The sequence below is a fragment of the Ananas comosus genome, linkage group 12 (assembly GCF_001540865.1).
Source record: "Ananas comosus cultivar F153 linkage group 12, ASM154086v1, whole genome shotgun sequence".
In the NCBI taxonomy this organism is placed as follows: Eukaryota; Viridiplantae; Streptophyta; class Magnoliopsida; order Poales; family Bromeliaceae; genus Ananas; species Ananas comosus.
In genome coordinates, this window is record NC_033632.1 from 628,389 (window position 1) to 655,853 (window position 27,465).

General features: G+C 38.1%; 3 protein-coding genes across 7 annotated transcripts; 1 reads left to right on the forward strand and 2 right to left on the reverse strand.

The window, feature by feature from the left end:
• Positions 64 to 13,439, forward strand: LOC109718212 (transcription elongation factor SPT6-like). Of its 2 annotated transcripts, none has more exons than XM_020244307.1 (17): positions 64 to 402; positions 483 to 536; positions 642 to 753; positions 852 to 939; positions 1,304 to 1,457; positions 1,548 to 1,656; positions 1,985 to 2,198; positions 2,543 to 2,722; positions 2,808 to 2,918; positions 2,995 to 3,384; positions 3,892 to 4,002; positions 4,406 to 5,179; positions 6,170 to 6,308; positions 6,861 to 8,035; positions 8,421 to 8,630; positions 9,432 to 9,771; positions 10,658 to 13,439. In XM_020244307.1, exons 1-17 carry the CDS (start codon positions 369 to 371, stop codon positions 13,129 to 13,131), a joined length of 6,669 nt encoding a protein of 2,222 aa, XP_020099896.1. In that variant the 5' UTR covers positions 64 to 368; the 3' UTR covers positions 13,132 to 13,439. The 2 variants fall into 2 exon arrangements, with proteins under 2 accessions (XP_020099896.1, XP_020099897.1); XM_020244308.1 differs by having other exon boundaries at positions 645 to 753.
• Positions 13,864 to 16,320, reverse strand: LOC109718422 (probable auxin efflux carrier component 9). Its single transcript, XM_020244668.1, has 6 exons — positions 15,857 to 16,320; positions 15,373 to 15,756; positions 15,077 to 15,162; positions 14,789 to 14,946; positions 14,052 to 14,128; positions 13,864 to 13,955 (listed from the first exon to the last, which is right to left on the reverse strand). Exons 1-6 carry the CDS (start codon positions 16,318 to 16,320, stop codon positions 13,889 to 13,891), a joined length of 1,236 nt encoding a protein of 411 aa, XP_020100257.1. The 3' UTR covers positions 13,864 to 13,888.
• Positions 18,851 to 22,984, reverse strand: LOC109717924 (KHG/KDPG aldolase-like). Of its 4 annotated transcripts, XM_020243883.1 has the most exons (11): positions 22,838 to 22,984; positions 21,780 to 21,834; positions 21,631 to 21,666; positions 21,314 to 21,451; positions 21,165 to 21,209; positions 20,749 to 20,832; positions 20,142 to 20,207; positions 19,917 to 19,955; positions 19,569 to 19,668; positions 19,251 to 19,411; positions 18,851 to 19,062 (listed from the first exon to the last, which is right to left on the reverse strand). In XM_020243883.1, the coding sequence occupies exons 1-10, from the start codon at positions 22,945 to 22,947 to the stop codon at positions 19,260 to 19,262; spliced, it is 825 nt and encodes a 274-aa protein (XP_020099472.1). In that variant the 5' UTR covers positions 22,948 to 22,984; the 3' UTR covers positions 18,851 to 19,062; positions 19,251 to 19,259. The 4 variants fall into 4 exon arrangements, with proteins under 4 accessions (XP_020099472.1, XP_020099474.1, XP_020099473.1 ...); XM_020243885.1 differs by lacking the exon at positions 21,314 to 21,451; XM_020243884.1 differs by lacking the exon at positions 20,749 to 20,832.

A 27,465-nucleotide genomic window follows, 5' to 3' on the forward strand; every position in this document is an offset into this window, starting at 1 on the left:
CGGATTTGTAATTTACGCTCCTAAATAGGGCTAGAATGGTAAAGTAACTTTCCCACCACCCAACACCTCGTTCACCTCGCTCGGTCCTCCTCTTCTCCGACGCCACTCTGCTTCTCCATCTTCCCGGCACCGCTCTTCTCCTCCGTTCTCTAAGGCTAGGGTTAGGGTTTCTCTCCTCCTCAAACTTCGTTGCCACTCTAGGGTTTGAGGTTCCTTCGTTTCGCTTCCTCGCTAGCAATCTCAGTGTGCCTTCCTCATTCCATTTCCCCGCTCGTTCTCCACGGACCCCTGAACCGGATCGTCCAAACTTGGGGGCTCGTTCTCTTTCCGCGCGCCCAGAGTTAGGGTTTCTTCGACCCAGCCTCGAAATGGGCCGTCGAAGGGTTGTAAGCTTCATGGATGGTGAGTATTCTCTACCTATTTCACGATTCTATGCCATTGACGTGCGGTTATCTCTCATTGGTCTTCTGATGCCTCCGCAGAGGAGTTCGATGCCAAGGGGAGAGACAACGAAGGCGACGAGGACGAAGAGGATGGTAGGGTTTATGATAACCTTTCTATTTAGCACAATGCTAGGGGGGGTTTTAGGGTTTCGGGGGAATGCTTTTTGTGTAAAACGCTGGCATTCTCTCTGTTTGCAGAAGAAGGTCAAGACGAGTTCGAACTAGATGGGTTTATAGTGGATGATGTTGAAGAGGAGGAAAAGGAAGACGTTGATGAGGAGAGGGGCATGAAGAGGGTGAAGAAGAGAAGGTAAGAGCACCTTGATTACTTCTACATTATTTTTCATTGTTACACAAGGAAGAACTATTAACAGTATACACTTTAATGTGTATTATATTATGTTTCAGAGTAACAGAGAAGAATTTTGTTCTTGATGAGGATGATTATGAGCTGCTCAGGGACAATAACATCGCTGGTGTCGGCCGTCCCATATCTGTGCGTAGGCAAAGCTCCTTTCTGTTTGGGGGCATGCGCGTGTTTAGTACCTATTTGGGGCAACTCCTATGCCAACTTCTTTACTTGAAAAGTATAACCCAAGTGAGTTAGGCAAGCAATAAGCTGTGGTGGCAAGCAGAAATGAAATTCTGTGATCTGGAAGGAGAAGCTCAATTTGAAGCTTCTGCTTACACTGGAAGCTGTGTGAGTGATTTTAATGAAAGAAGCTGTTAGTTCTTCTTCAAACAGCTATAGATAGCACTTCTGCAGAAGCTCCGGCTTGCCCAAATAGGTTAGCAGTTAGAAGTTTTAGCGGACATTATAAGCATTATCTAATATAACATTGTCCTTCACATACTGTCAGGGTCGCAACTTCAAGCGGTTGAAAAAGGCTGGGAGGGATTCTGAGCTAGGGGAATCATCTGGGTTTTCTAATGAGGAAGGATCAGAACGTAATAGGGCAGGTGGTCAAACTGCTCGGGAGAAACTTAAGCGCAGTTTGTTTGGCGATGATGAAGGTAATATTCTCAGACCCTTAGCCTTTTGGATAATGCATTGATGAGTGGAATACATTGTTACTTATTTCATGTTCTGTGGATTATTCTCAGCTGGACCTTTGGAAGACATTGCTGAAGAGGACGAAGACGAAGAGGATGATGACTTGGCAGATTTCATTGTTGAGGAGGATGATGCTGATGAAATTGGTGCTGCAACGAAGTATGAAATTGCGCTCCTGTTTATTGTTAAGATACTTACATATGTACCTGTGCAAAATTATCTATTTACATTACATCCTTGTAATATATGAATCTTCATGCATGCCCGTCAGTAGTTTCCGCCCATGATTCAACGAATTTCCTATTTTAAGAAAAATTTATTGATGAAAATTCAGATTTAAAAGAGGTATATATGCGAAGAGATGATTTTGCAGGGTCTGATATGTAAAATCGCATTCTGTATTTTTTTGCCTGACTGATTCCTGCCTGTTTGTAACTCTTCTTGTTTTACTGCTCCTTTAATCCATTGATGGACTTGCTTCTTATAGAGAAAAAGGGGCGAAGAAAAAGAAGCCCATACAAGGGTCGGGATTATCAACTTCTTCGCAAGAAGCTCGCAAGATATTTGCTGATGCTGATGAGCTACTAACACATCGAAAACAAGGTCTTGAAGATGAGTTTGAATCCTTTACTGGTTTGGAGAAGTATAGGATGGAGAAGGATGACATTATACGAGAAACTGACATACCCGAGAGGATTCAGGTAAGAACATAGAGACTACTTGGCTACATAGTTAAGTTATCTTTCGCATAGCTTTTGGAGTAGCTTCTCTCCTTTGAAAAGCATCCACAGCAAAGTGTTTGGCAATAAAGTATCTAGTGCTTTTGCTATGATAGGAAGCTGAAATGAGCTTCTTGAACCCCAACACTAGAAGCTTCATTTGCAGCTGTTAGTTTTGCTGCAATTGTGACGGATTTTATTTAAGAAAGCATTTACTGTTTCTTCCAATAGCTCCACTCAAGGACCGTTTTTGTAGAAGCTCCAATAAGACCGAACAGGCCGCCCTCAATATATATCTTTGTTTGGGGTTCCATTTTTCGTTGCAGATGTCTGAGGATCTCACTGGGCCACCGCCAATTGATGATAAGAGCATTGAAGAAGAGAGTGTATGGATATATAATCAGCTTACTGCCGATAGTATGTACAGTGACAATCAAGTGATCAAGGATATTAGCAAGGGTGACATACGAAATGTCCTTACAATGTTGCATGTCCAGAAGTTTGACGTAAGAATTTTTGTTGGAAATAATAAATTTAATGCATGTTACTTCTATTTGGACAAGTATTAATTTCCTGTTACTTCTATTTCAGATTCCTTTCATTGCCATGTATAGAAAGGAGTTATGCAGTAGTCTTTTGAGAGACCATGATGTTGATGCTGAAGATTGTGTAGAAAATGTGCCTAGAATCAGGTGGCATAAGGTAATCGGGTGTCTAAAATAAGAATGAACCTACTAATGACATTTTTGCATAAACTTATTATTTAAGCTCTTTTCAGGTGCTTTGGGCTGTTCAGGCCTTAGACAGGAAATGGTTGCTTCTTCAGAGGCGTAAGAAAGCCCTTTCGATTTATTATAGCAAACGCTTCCAAGACGAAGCTCGAGGAGTTGACGATGAGCTGAAACTAAAATTAAACAAAGAAGTGTTCCGATCTGTTAATGAAGCACTTGAGGAAGCAGAATCTGAACGGGAGGTTGATGATGTTGACGCGAAGTTTAATTTGCATTTCCCGATAGATGAAGTGGAAACAGGGGAAGGACAATTTAAGAGGCCGAAAAGGAAATCACTCTACAGTATTGGATCTAAGGCCTACCTGTGGGAAGTAGTCAACAAGTTTGGTATAAGTTCCGAGCAATTTGGGATGCTTTTGACGTTGACAAAGATTCCCGTATGTTTCCCAAAATTCTTACATTTGATTTTAAAATTAATAGTGCTAGCTAAGAAGGGTCTGCTGGATCTTTTACATATTTATTCTTGTAAGTTAATTATTCATATATATTCCCCTTATCTTAAGTTGGTACTCATCCGGTTCGTGCGCGAAAGTTTGTTTTGTAGTAGAAAAGAAAATTATGAGTCATTTTTGTTAGTACAAAGGCGCATTTAAGAAAGTAATTTTTTCAAGGGCCTTTGTGAGTATTTAGATTTTTCCGGTATATATTTATATGGATAATTTTGCAGGAGTATATATATGCACAAACTTCTTTCGCGAAATGTCTGCATGTGCATTAGTATTGCCTCATAATATAACTATATTTTGTTGTATTTTTTTTTTTGTTCCATGGAAGATAATTGTTGCGATCTTGTAGCTATTGGCATTTCTTGTTTTTTTTTTCTTTGACTCTTATGTGTTTAATGTAGTAGTGAGATATTTCCTATACTTATCAATCCTGTTTAGGGGGTGGATGAGCTTGAAGAACCAAAGGAGAGTCCTGAAGAGGTGGCTATGCATTTCACATGTGCAATGTTTGAAACTGTGGAAGATGTGCTCAAAGGTGCTAGACACATGGTATGCCTATATCGTTATGTTTGTTGTCTTTTATGTTGCTAGTGGCACTTTACTGTCCAAAAAGTATGTGCCTGTGGCTGGCTTCTCTACTGAAAAAGCAGAAGTAGCATTTGATAAATGAAAAATTTAGAGCTTTTTTCTGCTGAGATAAGATGAAAGAATTCCTAATGGTAGAAGCTCAATTTGAAGCTTGTGCTTTTGGCTGCCGTAGGTAGTTGTTTAATGACCTTTCCAAGGACAAGCTGTCAATGCCTCTTTTGAGCAGCTCTGCTTTAAACAGCTCTACGTGAAAGCACTAAGCTGCTTTAGAAGCTCCAGCCAGGCCAAACAGCCCTAAATCAATTCCATTTTGTCATGTTTTCTAATGTGATTAAACTCTCTTATTTATTATTCGTTTCCACAGGCAGCACTAGAGATTGGCTGTGAACCTATTGTGAGGAAGCATGTACGCAGTTTCTTTATGGAGAATGCTGTTGTTTCAACTAGCCCAACTCCTGAAAGTAATTCGGTTATAGACCCCTATCATCAATTTTCAGGCGTGAAGTGGCTTCGTGAGAAGCCCTTGTCCAAGTTCGAGGATGAACAGTGGCTCCTCATCCAGAAAGCTGAAAAAGAGAAACTCCTTCAAGTTACAATAAACTTGCCAGAAGAAGCTCAGAAAAAACTACTAAGGAATGCTAGCGACTTCTATTTGAGTGAGTGTGTTGGTAAATGTGCTCAGCTGTGGAATGAACAACGAAAACTAATATTGGAAGAAGCTTTCTCCACTGCCATTCTCCCATTGATGGAAAAGGAAGCTCGATCACTATTGACAGCAAAAGCCAAAAAGTGGCTTCTCTCTGCATATGGAAAACAATTATGGAATAAGGTCTCTGTTGCTCCCTTAAAGAACAAGGATGCTGAAAACGAGAATGAATCTGGAATACGAGTAATGGTTTGCTGTTGGGGTCTGGGAAAGCCTCCGACGACCTTTGTTATGCTGGATTCGGCAGGGGAAGTAGTAGATGTTTTATATGCTGGTTCTATTTGTATTAGGTCTCAGGGTGTTGCTGAACAACAAAGAAAGAAGAATGATCAGCAGAGACTACTGAAGTTTATCGCTGATCATCAGCCGCATGTTGTTTGTGTAGGAGCATCGAACATGTCCTGTAGACAGCTGAAGGACGACATTGATGAGGTAGTTATGATATGTTTATAACCTTATCTTTTAAAGGTGAAATTTTGAGCTCAAAAACCGCTGTAGTGCACTCTGAAATGGCTACCTGAACTGTGAAATTTTTAGTTGTATTACATAACCTTACAGTGCACTACCTCACTGTCAAAACCTAATGCTATTTTAACTCTTTTAACGGAATATTCTGTAACCTAATGGCATATTCCATTTCATGACAGAATATTTTATGACTTCCCTGACGGAACTGTTATGTTTGAACAAACTTGACAGAATTTTATTGAATCAAAAGTAACAAAAGGTTTATGAAATCAAAATAAATAAGTTCGTCTTATATTGAAATATGTTATAGTTCAGGTGTGGTTTTAGGCATTTTTATCTTCCTTGAATTTAATTTCGCTTTTTAACATTTCAAACAACTAGTAACTCTATGCATGTCCACATAGGCTTCAAAGAGATTTTGGTTGTTGAATGTATATTATGCTTTAAAAATTAAGAAGGTATGGGGAATAAGAAATTCAATCATTAGCTTTCTTTGTTGGCCATTTCATTCCACTTACAGCTCCGAGTTTGGAGTAGATGATGATTGGCCGATGATATATAGAAGGCCCATGTATCATTTCGTGTGGGTAGGGATTATGAAAATGTCTATTTGCATCATTTGTATCATATGCTGATATTTATTTTGGATACTTCTTCAAACATCTAAAACAATAAAATGACACGTGTATATAAGGTGGCATATCATTCAAGTTTTGGGACCATTAGACCTTAAATGTTAAGAACAAAGTATCAACTTCAACATCTTAATAAACTCAAAAAGAAGTAGAAGGAAAAACACTTTTAGCTTTAGGCATATTCTGTGACATACCTGGGTTCAGTGGTGGCAGCTTTAAGAGGGTGGAGGAAATTATTCCATGTTTCCAACAACTTGTCTGCACATAATAGCTTAGCAATTTGTCTATACATATTTAAGACTTTCCTTTTGGTGATTAGGTAATTTTTAAGATAGTGGATGATCGCCCTGCAGATGTTAGCGGCAATACAGAACACATCAGTATTGTTTATGGCGATGAATCATTGCCTCGCCTATATGAGAATTCGCAGGTTTCCTCTAATCTACCCGGGCAGCCAGGTAAATCAGTCCAATTTTTTTTATTGTTCTCTTTATTGAATTTTTTAGGGTCAGTTACAATTTTAGTCGCTGAAGCTTGACCTTCATTTTACTTTCATCCATATAGTTTTAATTGTAACAATTCAGCCTTTGAAACTTATTCTATAATTCTAAACAAGGGTGCCATGTCAGAACCATACTAAGACTTATTCTATAAAAGAATTAGAGCCTTCTCTTAATATATTATCTATATATATATAGTATTCTATAAAATAATTAAAGCCTTATCTTAATATATTATCTAAAGAATTAAAGCCTTCTCTTAATATATTATCTGAAGATTCTAAACAAGGGTGCCATGTCAGAACCATATAAAATTGGTGATGAACTTCAGGAACTGAATTGTTAATTTAAAACTTTGAAGGTTATCGATTAATCAGACTTTAGGGACTAAATTGTTACAATTGAAGCTCTACGCTGAAATTAAAATTTGGGTCAAACTTCAGGGACTATATTTGTAACTAACCTAATTTCTTAGTAGTTCTTTTCTCCAACATAATCATATATTTTCAGGTATTGTAAAGCGAGCTGTTGCTCTTGGTCGCTATTTACAAAATCCATTGGCAATGATTGCGACACTCTGCGGGCCTGAGAAAGAGATACTCTCTTGGAAACTCTTACCCCTTGATCATTTTCTTACTCCTGATGAGAAGTATGAGGTGATCGAACAAGTAATGGTTGATGCCACGAACCAAACAGGTCTTGATGTTAACTTAGCTGCAAGCCATGAGTGGCTTTTTTCTCCTTTACAATTTATTTCTGGCTTTGGACCGATAAAGGCTTCTGCTTGGCAAAGAGCATGTGAAAGGGCCGGAGCCATTTTCAACCGAAAAGAAATAACAATGGGAAAACTTATTAGAAAGAATGTTTTTATTAATTCTGTTGGGTTTCTGCGTGTACGCAAAAGTGGTGCGGCTACAGCGAGTGCTCATATTATGGACCTTTTAGATGACACAAGAATTCACCCGGAGTCATATGATTTAGCAAAGAATTTGGCTAAGAATGTCTGTTCAGAGGAAGCCCCAAATGAATCCAATGAGATGGACGATGAAGAACAGGAAACGGCAATCGAGCATGTTAGAGAAAAACCACATGCGCTTAAGGTTCTTGATATTGATGACTATCTGAAGAATTTTCCTGATGGGGGTATGAAAAAAGAGACCCTTAATGATATTAAGATGGAGCTTCTGCATGGATTTCGTGATTGGCGGGCCCCATTCAAAGAACCGAATCCTGAGGAGGAGTTTTTTTTGCTTTCTGGCGAAACTGACAATACCATTATGGATGGTCGGGTTGTTCAGGTGACGGTTCGTAAGTTACAAGATAACAAAATTATCTGTTCACTGGGTTCTGGCTTGATTGCATTTATTATGGCGGAGGATTATTCTGATGATGGGTACGATGTAGAGACGCTAAAAGTCCGTGAAGGAGATGTACTTACCTGCAAAATTAAGAATGTCAACAAAAACAGATACAGCGTATACCTAACATGCAAAGCTAGTGATATGAGGAAAAGGCCGTACTTTGATAAAAGTAATCGTGATCCTTACTACCGGGAAGAGGGTATTAGCTCGCGTAATGAGCAAGAAAAGGCTCGCAACAAAATGGAGCTTGCTAAGAAGCTTTTCAAACCCAGAATGATTGCTCATCCTCGTTTTCAGAATTTGACAGCTGAGGAAGCAATTGAGGTGTAACATCTATTTTTATATATTTTTAGTTCTTGGGGCTTTTACTTATCTTACCCTGCATAAACATATATCTACATATATACTCCTGTAAAATCTGAGTATTTACATATACTCTTCGATAGTGCAGTTTCTTACAATAAATAATAGTAAGTAGGGGAGTCATCCTATTTGTGGGAAAGTTTGTGCTGTAGAAGGGATACTTTTGTTCAGTAGAAGGTCATATAGTAAGGTCTGATTTTTTACAGACATATATGTAAATAGATAATTCAAAAGGTATGCATGTGAGCATATTTTTTTAATTTGTATTGATTGTTAGATCTTATTTCATGCCTTTTAGACTTGTTATTGCATGCTTTATCATGTGATTACCTTTTATTTGGAACAGTATCTTTCAGATAAGGATGCGGGTGAGAGCATTATGCGGCCAAGTTCTAAAGGGCCATCTTTTTTAACTCTAACTCTGAAAATTTTTGATGGAGTCTATGCTCACAAAGACATAGCTGAGGGTGGAAAAGATCTCCAGGACATGACAAGCTTGCTTCGTCTGGGAAAATCTCTGATGATTGATATGGCCACTTTTGAAAATCTTGATGAGGTTAGTATGTTTATTTACTACATTGACAAAAGGAGTTTAATGCTGTCTTACACAGATAAAATGCTACTTAGCTACACACTTTATTCTGTTAAGTGTTATTCTCACTTTATTCTTCTATATCCTAGGTTTGCTTATCATTTTGTAACAGCTTAATTTTCTCATGGACTCCTTATTTTACCTTGAACAAGGAGATTTTATGAGATACAATTCAGCATGCTAATTGGAGGCATTAAATACAAGATAACTGGATGTTGCATGCCATTAATCATTGATATGGCAATGCGAGATCATGAGATACAAGATCTGGTATTGCGCATGATAATACAAGACCGCTACATAAAATATAGCCATGTACGAGATAGCTTGGCATTGCTTATTATCTTGTTTGTTGTCTGTTTGGTCATGCACTGTCTGCTGAGAGTCCTAGCCTTCTAGCTTTTTTGCAGTTTGGTCCCCAACTTTTCAAGTACTACATGAGCTCCCAGCCTTTCCATTTCATTGCAATATTACTTTGCTAAATTGAACGGATGTTTCTACATAAGTGCCATGTAATTGCACAATATGCAACTTGTGGACTTCTTCTTTTTGTGTTTGGATTGGTGTTGCTCAGATGGCGGTTACATGGCAGTTATGTTGTGCTTACATGGGCATACTGTCTAATACAACAAAGGAACTTTAAAAAGGTTGGGGAACCCTGTTGCAATTTACCTTTAAGTAAAATTATGCAGTATTTGATATTGACTGTTTGTGCTGAAGTCATTATTATAAATTGATCCTGTCTCTTTGCTTCTTTTCTTCCAGGTTATGGATAGATATGTCGGTCCATTGGTTAACAACCTGAAAAGTATCCTTAATTACCGCAAATTCAAGAGAGGGACCAAAGTAGAAATCGATCATCTTTTGAGGACCGAAAAGGCAGAAAATCCAACAAGAATAGTCTACTGTATTGGTGTCTCTCATGAACATCCGGGAACTTTTATTTTATCCTATATTCGGAGCTCAAATCTACATCACGAGTATATTGGGTTGTATCCAAAGGGCTTTAGGTTTCGGAAAATGGATTTTGATGGCATTGACCAGCTTGTATCTTATTTCCAGAAGAATATTGACAAAAAGCCAACATCAACTTGGGGTTCCTCAGGTGGGAAGTATTTGTAGTTCTTATAATTTAAATTTTGCTTGTCATATATTAAATATAGGTCCACGAGATGTTTACATATATTTTTCTACTAAAACACTATTTACTTATATACCCATCAAAATCTGAATTTTCATGTATCCCTTCAAAAACTTTGTTTCTTACATATATGCCCTGAAGTTTGACCAATGACCCATTATAAACTTTGTCGCCTTGTTCATCATTTATATTCTTCTTATGTTGAGGTGATCTTAGAGATTTATCCCCTTTCCTGATCTAAACTCAAACTAATTAGGAAAAGCCTTTTGTATTTTGTCTTGATATTGTTTTGAGACTTTATATTCTTCTTATTGTTTCTTCTCGATGTCCTTATGATCCTTGGTTATATGCTAGAAGCTTCAGCTCCAATATTCATTGTATGTGTTGTTGTTTGACAATGCTGGAAATCTCTCAATTATGTAAATATTCAGGGGAATTGCATTGATCTATCAAAAACTCATAATTTTAGGTTTCCATTGGTAATTGCATAGAAAGTCATCTAGTCATATCTTACTGTTGTTCTATCAACTTACACAGTACTCGACAGATTCTAGTTTTTATTTATGCCGCTGACAAATTTGATCATTTTGTAATTTCATTATCATTGTAAAATATTGCACCGGCTATCCTGTTGAAAGGCAACTGATAGGAGACACTTGTCTGAACTCAAATTTGGATAGAAAGAATGGCAGAGCATGTGCATTGTCAATCACAAGTTTTCTTCTCTTCCATCTGTATGCTAGCAGATCAAGTCCTGCTCCCTTTCTTCTTTTTCGATTTACTTGATGTGTTTATACTAGGTAATTCTATGTTCAAACTCACATGCAATTTTGTTGTTCACTGAAAACAGGGAGGGGTTCTGATTCATGGAATAGCAGTGGTGGCGATGATGGCCAGTCAGGAAGAGGTCGAGGTCGGGGTCGGGGTCGGGGTCGCGGACGTGGGCGTGGACGGGGAAATGGAAATGATTTTGGAAGTGAAGGCCGCGATTCCGATTTTGGTTCTGCATGGGGCTCTGGTTCGAAGGATGATGATGGCAGCTTGAGCAGTTTCCCCGGAGGTTGGGGTGGTGGAAGCAGTGGCGGTAATGATGGTGATGGTGGTGGTTGGGGAAGTACTGGAGGAAAAAATGGAGGAAGCTGGTCAGGCGGCGGAGATGGGGGTGGTGGTGGTAGTGGTGGTGGTGGAAGGGGAGGTAGTGGCGGCGGTGGAAATGAAGGTGGTCGTGGTGGCTGGAACAAGGGTGCTGCTGCTGACAGCGATAATGGTAGCAGCGGTGGTTGGGGTAGTAAGGGCAAGGGTGGAACTACTGGAAACGGAGATGGAGGTGTGTTGGGCAGTGGTGGTGGTGGTGGTGGTGGATGGGGAGGTAGTGGCGGCGGTGGAAATGAAGGTGATCGTGGTGGCTGGAACAAGGGCGCTGCTGGTGGTGGCAATGATGGTAGCAGCGGTGGTTGGGGTAGTAAGGGCAAAGGTGGAAGTAGTGGAAACGGAGATGGAGGTGTGTTGGGCAGTGGAGGTGGCGAAGGTGGTGGCTGGAGTGGTGGTGCCAGCCGGAGTGGAGGTGGCGGTAGTGGTGGCAACTGGGGTGGTGGTGGTGGTGGAAATGAAAGTGGTCGCGGTGGCTGGAACAAGGGTGCTGCTGGTGGTGGCGATGATGGTAGCAGCGGTGGTTGGGGTAGTAAGGTCAAAGGTGGAAGTAGTGGAAACGGAGATGGAGGTGTGTTGGGCAGTGGAGGTGGCGAAGGTGGTGGCTGGAGTGGTGGTGCTAGCCGGAGTGGAGGTGGCGGTAGTGGTGGCAATTGGGGTGGTGGTGGTGGTGGAAATGAAAGTGGTCGTGGTGGCTGGAACAAGGATGCTGCTAGTGGTGGCAATGATGGTAGCGGCAGTGGTTGGGGTAATAAGGGCAAAGGTGGAACTAGTGGAAACAGAGATGGTGTGTTGGGCAGTGGTGGCGGCGAAGGTGGTGGCTGGAGTGGTGGTGCTGGCCAGAGTGGAGGTGGCGGTAGTGGTGGTAGTTGGAGCGGGGGTGGTGGAGATGCTGGAAAAGGGGTTGGCAACGGTGGGTCGAGCAGTGGTCGTGGTTGGAATGTTGGTGGTGCTAGTAGCGGCGATAATGATACTGGTGCTGGTTGGGGTAACAAGGGCGAGGGCGAAACTAGTGGTGATGGAGGTGGAGGTGGTGGATGGGGTAGTAAAAGCAGTGAAGATGTTGGGTGGGGTAGTAAAAATAGCGAAGGCGGTGGGTGGAGTGTTGGTGCTAGCCGGAGTGGTGGCCGAGGTAGTGGTGGTAGTTGGGGAGGGGTTAGTCGTGGCGGTGGTGGTGGCGGTGACAGTGGAAATGATAATGTTCGAGGTGGGTCGAGCAGTGGAGGCTGGAGTGGTGCGAAAGCTAGTGGTGGCGATGGCGGTAGCGCTGGTGGTTGGGGTAGTGGTGGTGCTGGAAATGGAGGTGGTAATTGGGGTAGAACTGGCAGTGGGGGTGGTGGTGGAAATGTAGATGGTAATGGTGGTTCGGGTGGCTGGAGTGGTGGTGGTGCTAGTAGGACTGGTGGCTGGGGTACAGGTGATGGTAGTAGTTGGCGTGGGAGCGGGGGTGGGGATGGCGATGGAAATGGAGACGACCAGGGTGGCTCAGGCGGTGGAAGTGGCAGCAGCTGGGGTGGCGGTGGCGGCCGTAATGGTGGTCGGGGTACTCGTGGCGGTGGTGGCAGTTGGGGTAGAGGTAGGGGTGGTGGCCGTGGCGGCTCGCGTGGTGGAAGGAGCAGCGGCAGTTGGAATGGCGGCGATGGCCAAAGTGGTGATGGTTCCGGTGGTGGTAAAAGTGGTAGTTGGGGTGGGCGTGGAAAGGAAGATGGCCGTGGTGGTTGTTGGGCTGGGGGTAATGGTGACAGTGGAAAAGGAGGCGGCAACGGTGGGTTCGGCAGTGGGTTTGACAGTGGAAACAGTGAAGGTGGCGGCTGGAGTGGTGGCGGCAGAAGTGGTGGTTGGGGTACTAGTGGCGGCGGCGGTGGTAGTTTGGGTGGGAGTGGGGATGGTGTACGCAGGGGAGGCAGTAGTTCTGGTGGTTGGGGTACTGGCGGCGGCGGCAGGGGCAGCGGTAGTGGGGGCGGTGGCGGCGGCATTAGCAGCAGTGGCGGCTGGGGAGGAGGGGATTCATCTGATAAAAAAGGTGGTTGGGGTGGTGGCGGCAGCTGGGGAGGTGGGGAATCTTCCGATAAAAAAGGCTCAGGTGGATCCGACGCCGGATTTGGTGCTGGAAATTCTGCATGGGAGGGCTCGAAAGGATCGGTCGACGCCGGCCCCAAAAGTGGGGGTTGGTGACGACAAAAATGCTGCTACGTTCGGCGTCGGTGGTGCATAATTGACGAACAAAATATAATTTGTAGTCAACGCTTAACGTTTTCACTTTTGATGTTAGTTCCCGAAACTAATCAAAATGCCTTGTTTGTGCTCTAAAGTGTACTTTCGTCTTGGGATCATACTCTCTCTGAAATTCCTGCTATCTTTTTGGGCTGTATAGAAAAGCAGGGGCCGAATCTGCATGTTAATATTTTCTTGCTCTTACTCTGGACAAACTTAAAAGAATGATGGGCTCGACTTCAATCTGGTAATATTTGGAGGGTTCTTATTGGTTACGGAATTGACAGTTGTCGTAAGAAATTGCTGGTATATAAATTCTAATGTTATTTAAATTACAAACAGTAATATTAGAAAATTTCATTAATTTCTTAATAACTCGAAAATAAAATCTTCGTAAATTAGGTTATTGAACATCGAGCCTTCTTTAGTAGACTATCGAGTTAGGTCTATAAATGGAAAGTTTCGGGAATTGCCAAAAATGGAAAATTTCCGCTAAGGTACATTCTCCTGTACTACATCGCCCTCAGTTCTAAAGCCTTGAGTCTTTCGTTTTTCAAAAAAAATATAAATTTTTTTTTTATTAATACAGAATTTAAATTTGCATTTGAACTGGTGAGGAATCGCCAAATGAGCAAATGGATACAACACGAGGAAAATTAAAAAATTTCTATACATGTAAATGATATAATTGAATCCCCACTTCGAAGCTAAGGTTTCTTTATAATCCCAGCAAAATATAGTAGACAATTGTGACTGGAACGGACACGAAGTTCCCAACTATAACCCTGCAATATTGAATCAAGGAAAACAAAACAATTTGTGAATAAAAGAGATATAATGAGAAACAATTAAATATAATAATAAAAAAGAAAAGCCCGTACCCTGTGCTCATAATATCTGCATGTAATTTGTATTCCTCTGCATAAACAAATGAAAGAACAGCAAGGGGAAGAGCAGCCTACAAAACAAGAAGAAGAAGATTTAATCCATACAATTAAATGTATATCAAGTATAAATTATTTGAACAAAACCAAATAAAGTTTTTCACTGCCCAGTGTAAATTAAGTGGGTAAATTTACACGGCTCAAAAGTTAATTTGAGGGGTTACCTAATGTAGTTAATTATTTCAGTAAAGATATATAGCCAATCAAATGTTTATTGCATTCTCTAAGCCTAGCTCACTAAGCACTAGAGTTATATATCCCCTTCATATATATATTATTATTATTATTTCCCCTGTATTTAAAAATTGGTTTAGGTGGCAACAACTTGACATACATAGATGGGTCACCAGTGTATAAAGAGGAGTAAATGCAGAGGACAACTTGATGTAAATAACATAGAGTTATTTTTACAGTATTATATAAAAAAAAAAAACACACACACACACACACATACACACATTATATACCATGCATGCATATCTACTTGGCTTGCAAATTGAAGTAATTTCCATTTCAATGCATGAACGATGACCTTTATACATTGGAAACATACAAATGCATTTAAATTAAGGAGTGTGGTCAAATGATTAAATATTTAAGATTTTATAAACCAACAAAATATATGATGAATTACGCATGCATGTATTAACTCCATTTTGTGCTTGATTATGTACCTGTACAATGGCTATATGCAGAAGTGTGCCATGTAATCCCACCACAAGTGAGGTTGCACCCATAGTAATAGGGCCTATAAGAAACCTAATTAATGTGGAAACTATAGCCATACGATAACCACATGATATAAATCGCGTTTGTCGAGCCATAAATGTTCCTGCAAATAGGCAAAAATAAAATGAAAACAACCCTCTACGAAAAAATGAAATGGAATTAATAATTTAGTTTCTGAAGTTTTAAAATGTATCGAATTTCTCATAATGGTATTGGTATATATATGTGCTTACCAATACTAAACATGCTTAATCCAACTGCTGTGATCGAGATTACCGATAATGAGTCATCAACAATCGTAGGCATCTTGATTCCACACCTGCCAAAATTATAATTAATAAGAATAATAATGTCATCTACATGACCAATAATAAAGTACTAATTACTACTACTACTACTACTACTACTGGAAACAGTTGTTTGAAGAAGTCCAAATTAATTAATAGGCACCTTTTGTTGCCATTATTATTAGTAGTAATTTTGGTATTAGATACAACACTGGTAGTGAATTATCATTAGTTAAGATTACCTAAAAGATATAAGAGACCACAGGAGCCCAAGAAAACTAGCATAAGTGCTTGGAACCTTCATCAGCTTCTTCCCAGCCATCACCATAACAACCTTCACCGCCGGCGGCGGCGGCATCGGCGGCACCGCCGCTCCTTCCTCCTCCTGCGCCTCCACATCCAGCCGATACGTCGCAACGTCGACATTGGCGATCTCTGCATCCTCTTTCGGCGCCGTCGGTGGCGCTGGGTCGACGGTCTCGTTATCATTCCCCTCCGACGGCGGCGGCATCGAGATACTCACATTCGTGCCGGTTGATGCATCTCCCTCCAGCCGCGGGAGCGGCGCGACCGCGCAGCTGCGAGCGGCCGCGATGGTCTCGTAGAGGAATACGACAACGTTGTACCTGTTGAGTTGACGTAAAAGTCGTTCCAGATATAATAAAAATACCGTTCTCTGATAACTTAAGTAAGTGTCTGAAGAAAAATACATATGTACGTACGTACCAGACGGCGAACTGGAGGAAGACAATTTGCACCATGTGTCTGCCGCCGGAGGCGCCGTACATGCCGTCGAGGAGCGGCACCCCCATGATGACCGTGTTCGGGAGCGTCGCGAGGGAGAACATCGTCACCGCCCATGCGAGCGGCGACAGTGACGAAGCGGACGAATGCGAGGCATCGCGACGGCTGCGGCGGAGGGCCCAGGCGAGGAGGGCGGCGAGGAGGAGGAGCTTCTGGAGGGAGTCGGCGAGGAGGAGGCGGAGGGTCATGGCGTAGGGGTTGTTGCCGGCGACCATGCGGAAGATGAGCAGCGGCATGGCGAGGACGGCGACGAAGTGGTTCAGCCCGGCGCACTGCTCCGGGGTGAAGGCGCGCCACCACCGCACCGACGCGTACCCCACGGCCATGGCGAAGTACAGCGGAGCCATCGCCTTCGCCACCGCGTAGAGGCCGGACCCAGATATCATATATTTATATATATTTTAGAAAAATTTTTAGAGAGTAATTAGATTATAGAACAAAAGCAAAAATATAAATAACGTAGAGTTGTAGTAAAGAAGATGTATATGGAGATGTTTATTTGGTGTGGTGACAAAGGACGCAGAGTGTGTAGTGGGGGATTTTATAGGGAGAGGGAGGAGGACACGTGGAGGGATGGGATTGGAGGAGTCTCTGTTGTCATCCTACAAAGCAGGTGTGCTCTACGTACTGTAGGGTCAACTACTGAAGTTGTAGAATAAGGTTAAAAAAAAAAAGCACAAAAAAAAAAAAGAAAAAAAAAAAGAAGATAAATCGATTTTAATGTATGATGACAATTTGAGGGATCAAACGATGGGTTGACTTAACCGTATGATAAAAATTCCTGCTGCCTATCAGTCCAACAACTCTAATCTTAAAGCCAAAAAAAAGAAAAGAAAAAAAGAGGCAGTAATCTTGTACCGTAGCATGTTTAATAGTAGTTAACTAAAGTATATATATATATATATATATATGTAAAAAAAAAAAGAAAAATACTACTAACAATTAATTAGTAGTTATTGACAAACAAATTTTGTAAATGTGTACAATGCAAGTACTGTTCCACTATCCACGGCACATTTAGGGGGTGTTTGGTCTAATTTTAAAAAACGCTTTTGGATTGAAAAGTAATTTTCAGGTCAATAGAGCGTTTTGCAGTCTTACTTTTAAAATCTGATTCTGTTTTTTAGAATCAAAAAACTGATTTTGAAGGCCCCAGAATCAGAAATAGAAAAAAGTTGCTTCTTGAAATCTGATTCTGATTTTGGACTCAAACTTCAATTTTTTATTTTAACTTTAAATTCAATATTTAAATTAAAATCAGCCAAACGCTCTAAAATTTTTAACCAAAATCACTTCTCCAAACCAAAATTACTTTTTCAGAAATCACTTTTTCAGAAGTTAGGCCAAACGGGCCCTTAATCATATCGAATATATATATATATTTCAGAAACAACAACGACAACAATACCACCAAAACAAGACCTTAATTAGCTCCCAGGTTTCTACATTAACATAATTATGCTATAGCTTAATACATATTTTATTACTAGTGATTACCTAATAGGCTAATACCCATTATTACTTAATATATATCCATTAGACCATTACTCTAGGGACTAGGCTCATGGTTTTGCTCAACTGAGATGTTGTTAGCAAACAGCGTAGGTGAGGTGACCCCAACTTGCAAGAAGAGCTAGCTAATTGTTGGTGCTTTGTACTTGTGTCACGCATGCATGGTCCTGAACCTGAAGGGTCAAATAGTTAATTAATTAATTGTACCACAACATGGCTTTTTTAAATCCTGGTCAATAACAATCTTAGGATATATATACTATACTCACTTCACATGCATGCCATAGTTTATCTAAATTGCTTATATTTTTTGGACTCAAAACTCATTCAAAAGTTTTTTAATGACAAAGCAAGCGAAAGATCAAACTAGCTTTGTCATGCTTTGTGCAAGGATCCATGCAAAGTAGGTAAAATGTAGGGATTGTTGTTTTTGTACTTACAATACTGCGCGAATTTAGTCTCTGAACTTATAACTTAAACAAATGATTGTGTAATTAAACTTGTGCACTATTTCACGTATCGGTTTGTTTCAACCAATTAATTGTTATGCCGATTTGATATCTTACTTTTATTAAACATGAATTCCTTTAAAATTAGTTTAAAACCCATCATATATATATATATACATATATATATATATATATATATATATATATATATATAGATTCCCATTGCACATGGTGTACATTTTCTCTATTTGTTCATTCAATAGTGCATTAGTTTAGATAAGGTTTTGTGAGCTGGTAGATTCGTGCTTTTCTCTCCTTAATTATTACGCGTAAGAATTTTTCTTTATTAATATACCCATAGAAAATATTAATACCTCCTCTCCGGTATAAATTTATTTAATTGCTAGAGTAGTCAAATACCGTATAAAAATTCCTGTGTGTGTACGTAGAACCGGTCCCACCGTATGCGTTAGCTAGCCAATGGGCAATTGCGTCATTGTACTTATTCAAACTTGTTACATTTGTTGACCTAATTTGATTTATCATCATCATCATTATCACCAAAGTTTCTATATAACAGGACATAGTACTATTAGAACAACATGGGAGTAATTTCCTCTTAATTAACTTTAAAAATCAGTTAAATCAAGTATAAGTTTAATGGTGTGAATTAACCTACCTCAAGTTTCGATTTTCTTTAGTTATTCTAGCAAATTGAATTAAATAAATTATCAAATTTAATGAATTGTTACCGATTTATCATTTGATACTATAGTCACTTGCTAAAAACTGATCAAAATAATCAAATTCGATAAAATCACGAAGGACGAATCATATAAATTGATGATGGATGAACATATAAATGCAGAGATCAGGTGAATGAAATTAACGAACGATGTATTGAGATCCCCTCAACTATAAGCGATTTTGAAATGGCACCCTCAATTTTAACTTCCTTTTTTTTTTTTTTTTTTTCTTTTAATCATTTTAGGCACCCTTCAACTTTTAATTTCTCCTCATCAGTGTGTTTCTATGAACACGACTACATGAAGTTGGCATGCATCATCCATGGTTGTTCGCGCGGCCACTGTCGTCTTCGTAGTTCGTCATTTAGATATCTGGGTACATCGTATTCTTCGTCATTGAAACCTCATCGTCGCTGTCGTCCTGGAAAATTACGAGCTCATTACTTGAGCAAGGGCAAACCCATGTACAATTGAAAGAAAATGTGACAAAATACGAGTTTCAGTGGTGAAGGTCTAAACTTTGAGGAGGTTAAAAATGCGACATTTTCAGAAGGGTTATTGGGACACAAAAAGGGGACATATTTCGTCGACCTAGAAAGAGGAAAGTACCTTGCCCTGTCATTTTATAGCTTGGTTTGCTTGCAAAACGGCGCAAGAGGCGAGTCTCTCTATCTCATCAAAACTTCTTTGTTGCATAGCGCCTTTGTCGAAAATCGCATCCGACAGAACTACTGCCGAGGCCCCTGCCTCGATGTATCTTCCAATTGACTCTGCAAATATTCATATGAATCTCCACTCTCAAAACTGTACAATAAATACACTTGAAAGGGCCTCTTTTTACAAACATTAAGCCCTAAAATGACGTGACAAACACAGCAATAAAAGAAACAATGGATCTCACAATGATCATGTAAGTTAACTGTTTACCGGTTGTTACCCCCTGCGAAGCAACCATCGGTACATGGGGAAATGGTTTCTTCAGAGCTGATATATATTTCTCCCCACCTAACAATGAGACTGGATAAACCTGTTAGAAAAAGAACCGTGAGTTTAACTAGATAGAATATACGAAATTTAACGTGGCATCATCAATGGGAAAGAGCATTGCAATTGAAGAAACATCATACAATGTTAATTGTCACTCGGTTGCTATACTCATTCAAAAGTTAAAGGGTAGCAGTATTTGTATTAGATGCTAACGTATGAATTTCTCAGAATAATTTTTAGGGCACCAAACTAAACTTCTTGTGCATGGAAATAGTTCATAGAACTAACCTTGACAATTTTCGCACCAGCATTATAAGCAAGCAGCACCTGTAAACATTGACCAAAGTAAGACATACAAATTAGAAAATAATAGTAAGAATTGAAATAAAAACTTATGAGGTGTGAGTTGAAGAGTGCTTCCATAAATCTAGAAATCTGTATGTAGTCAAATATTAGAAAGTAAAGTATAACAAAACTACAATGAAGAGATAAACTATTGGGGGTATATTATACTTCCGTTGGCGTCATCACTCCTGGAATATAAAGAATTTCACTTCCTTCAAGCTCGAGCAATATTTCCTAGAACAGAATAAACATGGAGTATATAAGAAACATAAATAGTCCAAGTTACACCAATACAGGCAAAGAAGTAGAAAATTCACTGAAAATATTACGATTTACACATTTCCTTTTAACATTTTGAAACCTATGCTCAATCCCATCACAATTTAGACCATCAGCTGTAAACATCCTTCTGTTTAAATTTTAATCAGAAAACATCGAAACACAATCTAAAATACTACTATGCCCCCACTTAATATTTTCCAGCATATTTTCATACTTCTTGTCAAGGGAACTGAAGTGCTAATAATATGAATATCGAGGCAGTTTAATGTATGTTTTTATCTTTCAGGTAGGGAGAGAGAGTGCAAATCGCGACATCTGCAGGGAGCTTCTCCATTTTAGCAGTAATAATATGCTTTGGTTTTGATTCAAAGATGCGGATAATATATAATAGAGAACACTTGTTGCTAAAAACGGTTAGAAAATTCAAGCTAGTGAGACGCATGCACTACAAAAGACAAAAAGAAATGATAGTTTCAAATTTTTTGGTACGTACAGTGACTGAGCAGGGACTCATGAGAAATTGAGCCCCAGCTTTTACTGCTTTCCGCGCATCCTCCACATTTAAGATAGTGCCAACCTAAATAAGCATCGCTATATAGTACCAAAATGTATAAGGAGGGGATAATGCTGCAATGGAATATAACAGTTGACATACAAAGTTCCTAGATCACAAAAATAAGTTGGTAAAGCCAGGAATGTTATACAGAGTACCAATTATTACATGGTAGCTCTTTAGAAAGTAGACAGATGATTTCAAAGTCTAACAAAAATATTACAATGTAAAAGAACTAGAATGGATTTCCACAGATGAACCTAGACAATGGTATCAATGTGTATAATGTATCATTCGCTACTTTCAAGGCAAAATTTTGATAGTGCAAAGCTTAGTAAACTGTCAAAGATAACTACCCCAAATGTCAATGAAGGATGATCTTTTCGAAGGTCCTTTATCACCTGAAAAAGAAAAAGAAAAAGAAAAAAATTCTTCCATGTCAAAGAGTAAATGTGGCAAGGAGAAAAATACAAGTAAATTGCACCAGTTGGCCGCGGTCCTCAACTTTTAGTGTAGCTTCAATCTGTCTCGATCTTTCAGTCGTTGCGATTTTATCATTTTTGTCAGAATCATCCATTAAATTGAACAAAAATATCTGTGCACTCACCATCTGACAACCACATAGGCTACTTATGGATTGCTCCTACGGTGGAGCAGTGATTTCCATCCAATTTAAAAAAAGTAACTTAATAAGAAAAGGGAAAAATTGTCCCAAATGAACGTTTATCAACCCAATTATGACAGTTATAAGGTTGGGACCAAACTGAAACCAGTTAAAGAGGCTGGCGACACCTCATGTTCCCAAATAAGAAAGAATCTAACCTCCAATACTCCTGGAGTGGACATGACTATCTCGAGCTACACATCAAATAAGCAGGCAATTTAGTAAAAATTAGAAAAAGGAAAAAGAAAAAGAATAATTCTACTATCTGATTAAATACATTGAAAAAAAATCAAGAAGCGAGACTCACAACAGAGATGCCACCTCTCAAAGCAGCAGAAGCAGCGTCCATTGCCGTCTTGCCGCTATAAAATATTTCGGTAAGCATAAATCTTGACTACCTATTGCTTGGAATTTTAAATAAACCCATATAATACATGACATGATATGGCGGTCTCAAACTCTTAAATCTACAATTTTAGTCTCTTAAAGTTTGATCTGTGTAACAACCGAGCTCTTCAGCAGCCGTCACGCCAACACCATCTCAAGAGTTTGCCGACATGGCCGTGTTTCAATCTTTTAGCGCCAATCATGCTGCTTACATGGCTTCTTTTTTCTTTTTTTTTTTCCTTAGACAGTAGATTACCAAAAATACTTAGGACAAACTTCAAAGACTATATACTATTAAAACTGAAACTTGCAACATAATTGAAATCAGGGTCAAACTTTCATAAACTAAATTTGTGGTCAACTGAATGCTAAAAAAAACATAACAAGATCATCACTAATAGAAGAGATGCTTCTCCAAAAGAGCCTTTTTTTTTTTTAACTTTTTCCTTCTGCCGCAGAATTAACCTACTTGCAGCATGACCCACTAACTTTTATTATAATTAAGTGCTAAAACACCACTAATTTGTTTCTCATTACACTTTGACCCATAAAACATGATTTAGTTGAAAAAAGAAAAAAAACTTCTTAATCTATCTTCAACCAATCTGTTAGTGAAGCTTCTACACCAAATTAAAATTTTTGGGCAGCGCAATTTAGTTGTTCGCATCAAATCAAGCTTGTTAATGCTAACTAATCACTGAGGCTACTTTTTCTTTTTAACCAGTGAATAAAATTGAACTGTAAAACAAGTTAGTGAATAAATTGGCAGCAAATTAAAGCTTTTTTCTTTTCTTTTGAAAGGTAGCATCAAATTAAAAGTCAAATTGCAAGCAGGAAAAAGTTACTGGATTTGTCCGATTCTAGTCTCTAAAAAAAGCTAAATTTTCCATAAAAGAGAATCTACGAAAAAACAAAACCACCCTACAATACCTAATAGTTCCGATACTGGCGAGATAGAGAGAGAGAGTGAGAAAGTACTCGTGGGCGCGGAGGCAAGCGATGACCCCGGAGTTTTGAATCGCGGTTAGGGTTTTAGGAGGAGGAGGAGGAGGAGGAGGAGAGAACAGAGACAAGCTCGCAAGCGCCATGAGAGAAAGCTATAGACGAAGACGACGACGAAGAAGAGAGTGTGATAAGCGGGTAATAAACTGATAAAGTGGATCAAATTTAAATTTAAAAAATCCAGACCCGTGTTCTGATGGGCCCGGCCCAACACAGGCCCAAAATTACCGCCAATAGAATGTAATTAGGGAGAAATTGCACTTTTGGTCCTCAAACATTAAGGCGTATGACACTTTAGTCCTCAAACTTTAAGTTGATTGATTTTAGGTTCAAACTTTTAAATTGTTGCAATTGAGGCCTACAATTCAATTTAGTTGGTTAAATAATAATGCATCACAAATAAGTTCTGATGTGGTAGTGTAATTATCAATAATGTGGTAATTATTAAGATGTCGTAACTCTATCATATTAGTAAAATATCAATATTTAGTCAATTAAATTGGCTCAAAACTCTTAATTGTAATAATTTAAAAAAACCTAGTAAGAAGTTATAAAAAATTAAAGTATGAGAATCAAAGTGTTACGGCTCTTTAAGGTTTGCGGACCAAAAGTGCAATTATAGCATGCCCCATTTTTGTCTCAAAGGGGCCGGCCCAGCAAGGCCCAAGATTACAACCAACCAAGTACAATTTACATATATATATATATATATATATATATAGAGTTGAGCTAGAATACTCTCGAGAGTAAACGAGCCCGTTTACTCTCGAGTTGTTTTCGATGATAGAGCTTCCAAATTGACGATCGGCTCCGTTAAATATGATCTAAACCATTTAAACAACCTAGAAATCAGATTTCACGCACTTTCAATATTGTTTTATATCCATCTAGTTAACAGAAAAATGAATGGCTGAAAATGAATATTCTTTAAAAAATGATGATAGGAGTCTTGTAATCAAGATCAAGAGTATAGATCTTGTTTTAAATAGTTTAAAGAATTTTCTAACAAAAATTCAATTGATTTGGATATCTTTACACCGTTAAACGAGAAAACGTCTCTTAATCCACCATTAAAAATTACAAATTTGAAACACTTGATCAATTATGACAATGATGTCGAAAAGATTTGAAATTTGATTTCTAAACAAACACTTAAGTGTGTATAAATCATGTTCAACGGAGCCGATCGCAATTTGGAAGCTCATATCATCGAAACAGTCGAGAGTAAACGGTTCATTTACTCTCGAGAGTATTCTAGCTCAACTATATATATATATATATATATATAATATATTATATATATATATTATATATATACTAGTTGAGTGTACGTGCAAATGCACGTAACAATTATTGTAATTATTTTAAATCAATATAAAATTTATACATTATATATTTCAAAATTTTACAATAAAAATATATTCATAAATTAATATGTTATATTTAATTAAAAAATATTTACAATACCTACATTTTTTTTATATACATCCGAATTTTTTATATATTTTTTTATTTTGATGAATCAAATTTAATATATGTATTTTTAAATTAAAGTATCAAAATTGATTTACATTTACTTTAAAAATTTTAAAATTTAATTTTGATAACACTGTAATAAAAATTAATTGTTAATCCAAATTTGATATCAAAAAATAAATTTTAATTTCATAATTTAAACTCCAAATTTAATTTTGAATGTAAAATAGATGAAAAGAATGCCTATTTTTTAATAAGTGATCATGATCGTTTTGTTTTTATTTAAATATTTTTAACAAATTGATTATAATAGTTCGTAGGATGAATTTATAGATGGAAATAGAACTATTTTTTAATAATTTGATCATAACTGGTCTAGTTTGTTAAAAATTGAATTATAAACATTTGTAGGGAATAATTTATATATAGTGTGAGATTTAATAGGTTGATATAACCGTTCGTTTTATTTGAGAATATTTTTGACAAATTAATCATAAACCATTCGTAGGGAATATTATTTTATTCTTTTTTAGATTCCGTCTGTCATTGTCGAATTTCTATACCGCTTTTATATATAGTAGAGAGAGAGAGAGAAGAGAGAAGAGAGAGAGAGAGAGAGAGAGAAGAGAGAGAGAGAGAGAGAGAGCGCGAGAGAAAGTGAGCTTGTATATTATTAATACTATATAAATAACAATTTCTATCAACTTTACCTTTTGATTAAAATTTAATAGTAAATATTACTTCGTACTTTAATAGTATTTAGCTCAAATATAATATATATATATATATATATATATATATAATATATATATATAATATATAGTCCGCCTATAGTGCTTGAAAAGCACCAAGCACTAGGTGCTTGTAAATTTTTTACCGTTAGATTTCTGCCTTTGATTATTTTTATCCGTTAGATTATACTATTCAACCAACCACTCCACTCAACCTAGGAGGCCTATATATCCTAAACACACATTCCTTGATCAAGGCCGAAAACTTAACAAGTACAAATAACTTGGTACTTTTGAAAGCATAGAAGCTCAATATATATATAATATATATATATATATATATATATATATATATATACAGAGAGAGAGAGAGAGAGTCCAGTTATTATGCTATTAATAGCACGAAGCACTTGGTACTACCAAGTTTTCCGCCGTTAGATCTACTCTTTTGATCATTTTCACCCGTTAGATCATACAATTTAACCAACCACCCACTCAACCCTAGAAGGCCCACATCATCCTAACCGCATATCTCTTAATCCAATGGCCAAAAACTTGATAGTACCAATAACTTGGTGCTATTAATAGTATATTAGCCTAGTTCTATATATATATAACTTATATATAGTACTTTTAATAATATTATTATTCTAACCGCACATTTCTTAATTTAAGGGTCAAAAACTTACAAACACTAATAACTTAGTATTTTTAAAAATATAGAAGCTCAATTTTATATATATATATATTCGTATGAAAGCCTGTATATGAGAGAATATAGAACAAAGGCTTCATTTAAAGTGTGAGCAATTAACGAAGCTTTTGAGAACGGAGTTTCGTGCCGAAGAGGATTCGCGATCTTAATCAGTCCAGCAAGAAAGGGCAAAAGCCAGAGTGGGCAAGCATTTTCCTCCACAGTGCAATTCGTACTTTGCTGCTGTTTGCTTCCCCAATTGTCCAAAATGATTATCAAAATATAGATCATGAAAAAGAAAATATGGGTTCATTACTCTTTGGTTCCAAATGGCAAAAAATATTTCTTTTTGAGCACCAAGAAAAAGAAATAGCAATAGAAATTAACTGAGCAGTACTAGCTGTGCATCTATAATACAGGTTCTATAATTAGGATTCATTCATTAGACTTATTAAATATTTTACTAAATATTCCAAATTTTTTTAAAAAAATTCTTACAGAGCGTAGGGCTATCGGTTCTTTCTTCAAGTTTGTTTGTGGGTCACTATCAGAACGCAGCCAAAGCAGCAGATCTGATTCAGTTCGCAGCTGGTCCATACAGCTTCTGGTGGTTAGCTTGTCGCTTTGGCTCGACCTATCTATCTATCTGCTTAATGAGGCTTCAATCAATGCTCGCAAACCGACCATCACAAAACAGTCGAGCAATTGCCACTTGAAACAGCCATCAACATACAATATACCGTCCTGCTGTACTTCTTCTTAACAAGCACATTTAATGGCTGCTCGTTCCCAAGAGGTACGCAAAAGAAAACTGCCGCAGCAATGAACCATTCGTCTCAGAGAAACGGAAATCAGAAGTCCCAGAGAAACCGAGTCAGAATCGACAGCAATAAACTATTCGTCTCAAAGAAACCGAAATCAGAATCGAAATCGAAATGAATTGAGATCGAAACCAGTTCCATTTCTATTTTGATATTTTGTTTCTGAGCATGAAACAAACACATGCTTAACTCTATTTTAAACAACTCTGCTGAAATAGTATTTCTGGCCAAATAAACTTCTTATGTATCACAGAGATCAGATACATGGCAAGCCACAACTTCATTTTCACTCACCAGCAATAACCAAGAGAAAAAGTAGCATGAACCAAAGGCAGAAAAGCTAAAATCCATCTTCGAGTGCGCAATGAAGTATAAACAAGCCTACATAATCACACACCTAAATTGTGTGAAATTCACAGGGTACTAACCCTTCATTAGAATATCAATTATTTTGGAAACTGATTTCATGGCTCAGCTTGCTGTTGGATTCATTGATTTCTTTTCGATCAAAGTACATACAGAAAGGAAAAGGGAGAATCAGTAAAATGCATTTGAGTCAAATCTCCGATGCCGTTTGAATTCAAAACTAAGACATCTTCTTTGATAGGTGACCACTAGATATATATATATTGGAACTCTATTTACAGAACAGTTTCTTGCGTAAATGGTTTAGAATATTGCGAGGCATTAGACCAAACTATAGTAGATTCTGCAAAAACCTACATTTATCGATGTTGTGAGTCATCCTTGATCAATTTTAGCTCAAAAAAAGGCAGGACTTTTTTAATTTCTTCTTAAATTGAAGCATATTATACAATGAGAAATTCTTAGACCTATCATATCGAATGGTAATTGAATTTTGAGGGACAAAATAAGACAAGA